The sequence below is a fragment of the Arvicanthis niloticus genome, chromosome 22 (genome assembly GCF_011762505.2).
Source record: "Arvicanthis niloticus isolate mArvNil1 chromosome 22, mArvNil1.pat.X, whole genome shotgun sequence".
Classification (NCBI taxonomy): Eukaryota; Metazoa; Chordata; class Mammalia; order Rodentia; family Muridae; genus Arvicanthis; species Arvicanthis niloticus.
The window spans coordinates 4,634,680-4,645,543 of NC_133429.1; the positions used below are offsets into that span (position 1 = coordinate 4,634,680).

At 47.6% G+C, this 10,864-nt stretch overlaps 1 protein-coding gene across 1 annotated transcript; it reads right to left on the reverse strand.

Moving 5' to 3' along the window:
• Positions 1 to 310: 310 nt before the first annotated feature.
• On the reverse strand, positions 311 to 8,941 carry LOC143435946 (leukotriene-B4 omega-hydroxylase 3-like). The gene is given in 13 exon segments (XM_076919710.1): positions 311 to 894; positions 1,246 to 1,328; positions 1,489 to 1,553; positions 1,632 to 1,765; positions 2,493 to 2,622; positions 2,816 to 2,882; positions 3,668 to 3,938; positions 5,508 to 5,533; positions 5,535 to 5,564; positions 5,566 to 5,631; positions 5,798 to 5,925; positions 6,014 to 6,067; positions 8,775 to 8,941. Coding segments are annotated over 13 exon segments (1,356 nt in total). The 5' UTR covers positions 8,899 to 8,941; the 3' UTR covers positions 311 to 716.
• Positions 8,942 to 10,864: the final 1,923 nt, after the last annotated feature.

The window sequence follows — 10,864 nt, forward strand, 5'->3', positions numbered from 1 at the left end:
CTTTATCATTAAGCTACATTTCTAGCCCCATAGTGAGGCACATATCCAGATAGAGCCCCTCCCCATGGTGGGAAATGGGTGCTTCCCAACAACCCCTGTACCCATCACCCTCAACCCTCTTCTCTCTTTCTTATTGGAGAAATCCTGTAAGATACCACAAAAATCAGACATCAATTCCAAACACCCTAGACAAGATCAACACTTGTCCTGCAGGAAGAGCAAAAACAAACAAACAAACAAACAAACAAAAAAAAACCCCAGGAGTTTATGATGATACAATGAGACCCTGGCTTTAAATGACACAAAGAAATCTGCTTCTCTTAAGGTTTAATAAGCACAGTAATTTAGTTCCCACAGAAAAGTGATTCTGAGGTGAGAGAAGAAATGATTAGAATAGAGGCCAGAGTAATGGAAATGGAGCTGATATAAGGGATTTGCTGAGAGAATCGGAGCTCAAATTTGCCTTTCATTCTGGTCTCTTGCTCAGAACTCTCTTTGGCTTCCTATTGTCCAGAGAGTAGTCCAGGTTGGTTGGAGGAGAATGCTTCTTATCATAAAGGCCCGTGGTCAGTTAGAAGAAGTCAAGATTCTTTGGCTCAGACACCAGCTGGCTTCTCTCAGCCAAGCAGTAGATTCACAGCGCCCCCTGCTGGCTCTCAGAAAGATTCGGGATCCGCAGGGATAAGTTGGTCCGGTGGCTCCAGACCAGTGTGAGGTCACTGCGCGCCCGCGCTCAGCGGCTCCACCCGCAGCCACAGCCCGCCTTCTGCGCGCAGGATCAGCTCTGGCTGCCTGCGCGGCTCCTTGTCATCTGGCAGGACGCGGAAGCGCAGCAGTGTCAGGGCCAGTGCCACCTTCATCTCGCTCATGGCGAAAGTCTGACCTATGCAGTTCCTGCGGGAGGACCAGATAAAAAACTATGACTGCGCCAGGACACAGCCAGGCACCGTGGAACCCAGGTCTCTGCAGAGCCTAGTCAGCATGAGAGCAGGAGGGACTGTGACGCGCCTGGGATCCCAACTGGACATCTGTGTCCTCAGAGGTCTTGCAGCCTCAGTGCCCAGTCCATACAGGCGGGACTCGAGCATAGAGCAGCAGCCCTTCTCTTTCTAATCCCTATTCTCCAGACCTTTGCAAATAACCTGAATAGAGGGCAGGAAGGAGAACCAGACCGGGACCATCCTAACGCCCTACTATTCCCACTGTCAGTCCTGTACTTTATTCACCCAAGCCCATTGGCCTTACCTGGGCCCCGCCGAGAAGGGAATAAATGCCAGAGGTGAGCTGTCTTTAATTCTTTCTGGGTCAAAGCGGAAGGGGTCATAGACCTGCATAAGATATTGAGCCAAGGTGGGTGAGTGACTACTTCCCAGTGTAACCAGGGACTGAGTCTTGTTCTGGGGAAGATGAGGTCTTATTTCCTAGGTCAAAGCCCCACTTCCTCCCTTAAAACCCCTACCCCACTATAGGGGATAAAGCAGGCAGCACCTCAGGGTCTGACCACACAGACGGGTTGTGATGAATTCCAAAGATGCTGATGAGGCAGATGATACCTGTGGGAGAAGGGGGTTTCACGACAAGACTCTGCTTGCCCAGGATCCTTCCCCCCCAGCCCCACCCCCATACTGCACCTTTGGGAATGGTCCGGCCGTCTGGGAGCACAATGTCCTGGGTGCAGCATCGGGAGATGACCGTGACTGGGGGGTGCAGCCGCAGACTCTCCTTGATGCACATGGTCAGGAAGGGCAGCTGGGCCAGGTCGTCCCTGAGGAAACCCCATAACTATTAACCAGGGAGCAAAAGGGGGCTGACAGTTCACGTGGGTCAGTGCAGTCTTTCCTCACAGTGATAAAGTAAGCCCTGTGTGGATCAGATTCGAGATAATTACAACAGTAGAAAATTAGAAAGTATTCTAAATGAAGACTGATCTCCTGCCAAGTTGGGACATTTTATTTTTTAAGTGTGTGTATGTGTGTGTGTGTGTGTGTGTGTGTGTGTGTGTGTACGGGTCGGGGCCTCAGATCCACTGAGCTACTGATGGTTGCTACCAGACGTGGATGCTGAAAACCAAACTGTGCAAGAGTAAGACATGCTTTTAACAGCTGAGCCAACCCTCTAGCTCCAGCACACTGCAATGCCCAGATATCACCTCTGAGCCCCTGAACATATCACTACAGTAAGATTTAGAGTACAAGAGAAAAATAAAGTCATGGAAGAAGACATCCATTAGAGAGACAAGAGAGTGAGGGAAGTGCTTTCACTGAACACATGTAAAATATCACTTTCCCATGCAATTATCACTGCTCTATCAGAGACAGAAATTGGTCTGTTCCAAAGCCAAGACCCCTTTCCTTGCTAGTCAGGCTTGGTACTAGGTCTCTCCTCTAGGCTCAGATTCCTTGCCCATGAGCAAATGTAGGAGACAAAAAGAGATTCTTCCCCACTTGAGGAGGAGAGGGGCTCACTACTGTGCCAGGAAGACTTTTGCTCACCATTCAATCTCCTCAGGCTCACGGTCCCTCAGGAGCTCCTGCACCTCCTGCCGGCAGCGCTCCTGGTATTCTGGGTGCCTCGCCAGGTTGTACAGAATCCAGGAGAGCCCACTGGCTGTGGTGTCATGGCCTGAGGGACAAACAAGCAGGCATGGGTCTCCGAACTGCTTCAACACCACCTTGAGGACAGCGCCCAGGTAGTGAAATCCAGGAAAGGGTAGGAAAAGAATCAAGGAATAGAATAGAAGGATTCAGTGTCTTCCTGACAAGTCTCAAGAAGGATAAATTCCTGCCTCCTCTCTGTCCCACAGTGGGACCCTCACCCTCAAACATGAAGGTGTCAGCTTCTGCTCTGATGTCCTCATCCGACAGCTCCTTTCCATCTTCATCCTGGAGACAAAGCAAGACCACCCAAATCAGAGCAGTTCTGAAAATCCCTGTGTTTAAACTATGGCACTCCCAGGAGATCATGTCCACCTCTTGTCTGTTGCTATTGGTACAGTCTGAACTTCCTGGCTCTCTGCTGGGTATCCTGTCTCCCGTGTTGCCTGCAGTTGGAGGAGTCAACAACTCACACAGAAATGTCACCATGTTTCTACATGATGGAGAATTTCTGAGGAACTGATAGTGACTTGGTATGGGAGATGGCTGCATACTAACTTGCCTTGGAAATTAGAAGTAAAGCTTTACTCTAAAGACTCACATTCTAAAGTGCTATAAATCCAGGGAACCCTATGTCCCAGGGAAACATCTCATTTGCATGTCTAGACTTTGTCCTGGAAAGAGCCGGTTTAGCTCCAGAATAAAATTCCCTCTCTCCCTTTCTTTGTCTCTCTTCTTTCTTTCACTTATTCCTCCAACCCTCTCTCTTTGCTCACTATTTAACCCCTTGAGGGGAATTAGACTCAGGTGTCTGTTATTCTATGTGAACCACAGAATGAGAATGCACTGCCCTTTCTCTGTGGTGTAAACCTCACTGCACATAAAGGAAAATACCTCATCCCCCTAGAAAAGGGGGCACTGGTAATGGGGAGTCATTGTTACACGGTATTTTGGCTTTACCTTTTGCCATGACTAATAAAAGGGCTGCTGTGATCACTGATGTTGGGGAATTTGCTCACATTATTTGACACAGTGTCTTGCATCAGTATCCACTCTGCTTCCTGAGAACCCACCTTGCTCAGCAGCAGCACATCAATGAAATCCAAAGTCTTGGCTTTGGCCTTAGACTTAAGGAAGTCATCCAAACCCTGATCTGGGAGGGTGCGGCGCCGCTCCCGGATGACGGCATCGGTGAACTCATGCACCAGGTTGCAGGCCTTATGGAAGCGCATCCCATCAGGGGTGAGGTTATACAGCAGGTCCATGTACATCAAAGGCTGCTGGTGCCTTTTGGCCACTAGGGCACTGAGCTCCAGGATGGCAGCAATATATTCACTGGACTTCCTGCAAGATTTAGGCAAAGGAGACAGCAATTTAACATATGTGAATCCCATGCCTCTTCCCATCAGCCAGGAGTCATTGGGAATGGAGTACCAGAAACAGTTGGCCACAGAGGCAGAGTGGAATGAGCCCTGAGAGTCAACTCTCAAAAAACTCATATTTCTGTGACCTGTTTCTACAACCCTATGCTCCCAAACTGCAGTGTGGCCAGCTCTCAATACTGACTTCCCATGAAGTCATGAAGACACTAGATGAGTTGCCAGTAGAAACAGTGACACTAGTAGGTGAGCTTAACCCTCGTACCTTCTGGAAAAGAATGAGACCCAAGCTGGATGAACAGTTTAAGGAAGGAGGGAGGGAAGTTTGGATCCCAGAAGGAACTCAGTTTTAATCATGCTCATCATCAGTTCTACTGTAACTTAGAATATCCCCCTAGTATCCCCTGAAGATGTGTGTGTGTGTGTGTGTGTGTGTGTGTGTATGTGCGCGCGTGCGCGCGCGTGCATGTGTGCTTGTGTATGTATATATTTGGGGAGGGATTCAAGACTGAGTTTCTCTGTGTAGCCTTGGCTATCCTGGAACTTGCTCTGTAGACCAGTCTAGTCTAGCTTCGAACTAACAGATCTGTCTGCCTCTGCATCCAGGGTATTAGGATTAAGGGCATGTGCCATTGTGCCCAGCAAAATAGCTAGCTAGACAGACAGACAGATGACAGACAGACGACAGACAGACAGACAGACAGACAGACAGGCCTGGCCTGGCCTACATAGTGAGCTGTAGGGCCAAGGCTACATAGTGAGACCTTGTCTCAAATTTTTAATTTGTTTTTCTTCTATGTGCTTTGCCTTATGTATGTATGCACACTGTATGTGTGCCTGGCACCCTTGAGGGACAGAAGTGTGTGTTGGTCAGCTGTTACTGGAGTTACAGATACTTGTAAACTTCTATGAGTTTGCTAGGAGCCAAGCTCCAGTCCTTTACAAGTGCCATCCCTCCAGCCTCCTGTGTGGGGTCTAGGGAGGAATTTAGGACATTGGGCATGCTCTTGATACGGATAGTCTGTCTGTTTCTGGATGCCATGAGGCTCAGACTATTTGAACGGGTGCTCCTAGCTGTGATGTGCTGTTACACAGCCTCAAAAGTAATGGAGCCACCTGACCATTGACTAAAGCTGCTGAAACCATGAGCCAGGATAAGCCTTCCCTCAATTCAAGCTCTCTCAAGTACACATTGTTGGAAATATGACTAACACAAGCACGAACACCTTCATAGTTTTCCTGGAACCACAGGCTCAGAACATCTTTACCTGGCCTTACACTGGCCTTATGATCTAGACACTGCTGATCTCTTGAAGTTTGTTTTTTACTGTGTCTCCCCACTGCCTGTCCCACAAGTTGTGATTGCCACCATCTCTGTGGCTTTATTGAAACAATTCCATGACTTTCTCTTTTCCCACATCTTTAGTGCTGGTTCTGGGCTATGTCCTCTAGAGAGGCCACTTTGATTCCACTAACCAATCCCCCCTCCTTTTGGTTCACAGATCAGGTTTCGAGGCTCAGAAGAAGGACTCACTCCTGACAGTTGCTGTCAAAGCTGAAAAACACATTTCTGCAGACTGTCCAGAGTCATGGAGGCTGACATGCTCAAACATGTCCAGACGGGCATTGCCTTCTGAAATCAACCGTTGCCACTTGGCCTGGCAGAAGAAGATGGGGCTGGTGGTTGGACCTTGGCTCCTGGAGACTTTACCTAATTTCAACCCCTGACCCAGCTGTCTCATTTTATGCTTCAGCCACCCAAACCCAGGAATAGCCTAGTGTTTTGGAAAGAGGCGTTGTAACCCTGTATTCCAGCAACGTCACATGCATGATGTTGGTGCTGTCATTGAAAATCTTCACATAGGGTTTCAGGATGTTGAAATGGAAGGCGGGTGTCAGCATGCGACGGTGGCGGCTCCACTTGTCCCCAGCACTTATCAGGAGCCCATCCCCTGATACAGCAGCCATAGTATAAGGCAAGAGTAGCACCATTCCCTGACCTCCAAGGGTGTCCCTCGCCTGTCACCTGCAGGTACTCACCAAGCCAAGGCTTTAGGATGCTGTAGAATATCACATCCTTGAGTGCAACAGCAGCTGCCATGAACAAGGACAGACAGGTCATGGTGTGGGTGAGGACAGACTGTGGAAGGTGGGTGGGAACCCCTCCCAAAAGTCTGCACTTCCCTTCCAAAGTCCACATGCCAAAAACCAAGGATAGAGGAAGCAAAATGAGGTTGAAAGTGAGAAAAGACAGAAGTAGGCAACAGCAGTGTCAGCAGGTAAGACAAAATCATAGTTCAATACATCACATGATGCTGCCGTGCTACTACATGCCTTGTACATAACTAACATGTACGCCATACCTGACCGGCACAACTCTCTGGCATTTGTTGAAACCTAAGTCACTATCATCGAGGCACCCTAGGTATCTGAGATCCCCTGAACCGATATGGGACACATCACATGAACACATAAGGGTTAACATGGCATAGCATGGCCTTAGCACACGTAACTACCCTGACATGACGCCTCATGCTGTAACATGGACCAGATTATCTGGCAGACCTCACGTATACCTCAGACAAGCCTCTCCCAGGATTTGAGAATGGTCATGTGTGGTGGTGTGAATGAGAGTGTGTTCCATAGGCAAATGTGTTTGAACATCTGTTCTCCAGATGGTGGCACAGTTTAGGGAGGTTTAGTAGGTGCTGCTTTGCTGAAGGAAGTACCTCACTTGGAGCAAGTTTCGAAAGTTCTTGGACTCTCCTTACTTTTTGATTGCTCTTCCTGCTTTGTGCTTATGGCTGAGTATATGATCTCTCAGCTTCCTACTCTTGTCACCAGGACTCTGTCACCATTATGTCTGTCACACTCTCTCTGAAACTGTAATCCAAAAATAAATTCTTCTTCTATGAGTTCCCTTTGTCATGGTGTTTTATCACAGCAACAGAAAAGTAACTAAGGCATGGTGGCTCTTGTAATTTCCAATACTTCAGAGGTTTTCAAGCAAAAAAAAAAAAAAAAAATCAATCCAGAGTTTGGGGCTAGTTTTGATGGAGTAGCAAAACAAAACAGTCTCCAAAAAACCAAAAGCTCCATTAATATCCTGAATGTGGCCTAGACTGTGACCCACTGATCCCACCTGGATGTTCTAAAGTCTTGCCTTAGATATGACTCTGATAAGGGGTCCATCATTTCTCAGTAGGACCCTGAGTCCTAGATCTCAGAAGCCCCCAAAGAGAGCCCAGCTGTGAAAAGCGAGATAAGAAAGCCTTTTCTAATGGCTTCTCACACAAATATTCAGGTCTGCAGCTAAGCACAGACACACCCATCTGCATGAAATTCCAGGCGAAACAAATATACATGCAAAACAAGAGATGGAAATGTAAACGTGAACCTGCAAGAGCTGTGACCATACAGATCGCATCGCACAGTTATGCTCACAACACAGGCAACATGATCAGACGTGAGACGGAGGACGTCCATGTGAGAAGGATATTGGGTTGTCACTGCCACAGCCCAGCCTGCCTGCCTGATTCACATTGCATTATCAGCTGGAGGCATCACAGAGACCTCACTGGTGGGCAAGCTGGAGACAGTACAGTGTCCACTTGGAGTAAAAAGCATGGGCTCTGTGAAAGTGGCATGGTCCAGACTGGGGGATACTCAGTGGATGTAAGCACTTGCTGCATACGCCTGAGGATCAAAGCATGAATCCTCCAACCCAGATGTGGCAGCACATGTTTCTAACTCCAGATAAGATAGGAGCCAGGTGCAAGAGGGTTCTCTGTCTGCCCCGGATGCTTGAGATTCAGCTAGCATGCATCTACAGAAGCAAACCATGAGGGACCCTGCCTCAAACGAGGCAGAAGGCGAGGATCAAGGTGCCCTCTGCCCTCCACATGTATGCTACACCATATGCATGCCTGCACTCACACAAATATGCCCTCTCACAAATATTTTTAAAAGTAAAGTGGGGTGGCTGATTCGGGTCTTCAAGTTCCAGGGCACACTTGAAATAATTTGGCAGCCAGAGTGTCAGACCCATGCCTGGCAAATGACAAAGCTGTGGTGATCCATCTCTTGGCCTATCCCAAGATGGGAAGACAAGAACGCAAAAGTAGGAAGCTAGGCTGTGCTAGGGGGGATTTCTGGGCTCTGAGAAGATACAACGTAAGATGATCAAAGGACAGGGTGGAAAGATGCCCTCAGAGTTCGGTAGTATAGAAATAACAGACCAGATCCTCCAACAGCTACACATCCTTTCCTTGCTCTAAGCATAAGAATGTTTCTTTTTCTGGTTCTAGGTCTGAGTGTTAGATGTTTCTGATGACCACTGGGCCACATTCTGATGACCACTGGCTTCAACATTCCTACTCAAACCTGAAGACATGGCTTAAGCAACAGTTCCTCCAGGAAGCATTCACATACATCCTAACAGAGACCACACCCTCCACTCAACTGTCAGGGTCCTGACCACACAAGGTTAGGAATGTTCCTGTCCCTGTCAACTTCTACCTCAAGAACTGACTTCCTCTAGGAGAGGATCTTGGCTTGAAGACATCTGGGGTTGCAGAATGTCCAGAATACTGAGATGAAGTAGTCGTACAGCAAGTAATAGTAAAGGAAGAGAGTCATGTGGGAGCTGGTGCAAACATGAAGAGGAGAGAGAGAGAGAGAGAGAGAGAGAGAGAGAGAGAGAGAGAGAGAGAGAAGAAAGGAGGGACTGGGCCACTGTCAGAGCCACACAGAATGGACTTGACACCCTCAGATTCCCACCACCACCAGCTTCCATGGGTACCTGAGGCGTTGAGGATAGATCGAACGATGTCAGGATGGCACAGAGTAATAACGGGGACCATTGGCCCAATCCACATCATAAAGCCTTGTGGGTAGGTACCCACTAACTGAGTCAATTCCTTCATGCCCTGCTCCGTAGGAGTTACCTGCAAACAATACAGGGCCAGTCACTTCGTGAGGTAGTTTATATTAAGGATCAAGTTGGCTGAGTTAAGAGATGCCCAGGATACAGATGCTCATGACCTCTGGGTGTGTCTGTGTAGATGTTTCAACAAATATATATTACTTGCATTGGTACACAGTGTGGACAGCACCACCCAACCCACTAAAGATCTAGAGACAATAGGCAGAGAAGGGGAAATTTAGTCTTATTTCCAGAGCTGGGACATGTGTCCTCTGCTGCCATCAGGTAAAATATTCAGGTCCCTGTGACATTGAACTCCAGTATTTACACCTGATCCCTCATACACCCCTGCGTCCTCACACTGTTGTTCTACATCTGAGTTGCTCAAAGCCTACATTCCTGGAATTCCAGTTTGCAGATGAGGTACTCTTCAGTCTCCATAAAGATATAAACCAATTCCCATAATGCAGTGTAACCCTTCTTTCTTCTACCTTACTTTACATATATGTAAATACATGTATCTGTATGTATACATGACTGCATATACATGATCATGTACTGCATAATAAATAATATTTTTGTCAAAGACAGACTGTATAGATGACTTTGATCTTGTAAGTCTGTAATGAAGCTAAAGAATTTCTATTGCTTGTTATTTTTCTACACATTTCTATGTTTAGATACTTTCAGATGCATAAATATTATGGTATCACAAATTACCTACAATGTTCAGGGCAGGCAAGCAACATGATGTACAGACAAGAATATTAGAACAACAATTGATATCATGTAGCACAGGTGGGCAGTAGACCCTGATGCCATCACAATGACAGTACTACTTCAGGACAAATTTCTCAAAATGTTCTTATCACACCTTGATATATCACTCCGTGTGTGTGTGTGTGTGTGTGTGTGTGTGTGTGTGTGTGTACACTATTGGTTCGACTTCTCCAGAAAACCATAACTAAGTCACTTTCCCATGATCATTAGAGAGTCCCTTCTACAGCCTCTGGAAGTGACACAGTCTTTGTCATAAGTGAACCAGTGTCCTGGTTGTGCAGGAATGAAGAGAATCCTTGCCTCTGTCAGTTTTGTTCCTTCCAGAGCCATACCCAAGCCCCACGCGTCCATTTCAGGCCCCCCAGTGGACAAGTTATACTGTCTACCTACGACCTTTCATGTCCTGACTGGTCCAACAAAGTCTCCAGTTCCTCCCCTGGACAAAGAATCACACACAAAGGACCTTCCAGCCTTGTCAGGTTACAGAGGAACAGAAGTGACCTTCCTGTCTCCATTAGGGTGGCAGCTCCTACCCACCAGCACTGGCTGCCCACCACCCTCAGACAGAGCATCCTGAACCTCTGTATACAGCCCACACTGAGCCTGTTGCAAACAGCTAAGCCACTTAAGTGGGAGCGCAGATGTAAATCAAAGTCCATAGTACGGGATAAAGGTTGGGTTCAAAGAAGGTTCATGGGAGGGTGAGAGGAGAGCTTGTATCCAGGTAACAAGGCAGGGCTCACCGTCTATCTTAGGGAAGAAAAGCATGATAAGGAGGAAGTGGTCCAGGGAGGGGCAGTGGAAAGTCAGGTTGCAGCTCTGCTGTAGCCCAGCTGTGCCCGCCTGTGTGCAAAGATCAAAGATCGATAGTAGAAAACCATGAGGCATAGATGGGCTCACACAAAGAAACAGACAGTCCTTCTGGAACCTCAAGTCCAACAGCAGACACTGAGGAAATGTTAGGAGTTCTCACTCTGTATATCCCACTATGAAAATCTCTCTGTGTTCTTCAGTGAGAGAAAGATAGTTAGAACTACCCAGAGCAGACTATGGTGGGAGTACAGGGGGTGAGAAAGGCTTGGGAAGGCACACTAAAGGTCAGTGTCACCCAACCTTCTCCATCACTCGAGTCCCATTCCCAGTCCCTCAAAAGTCTACCCACTCTGACACCCCACCACCCATCCTGA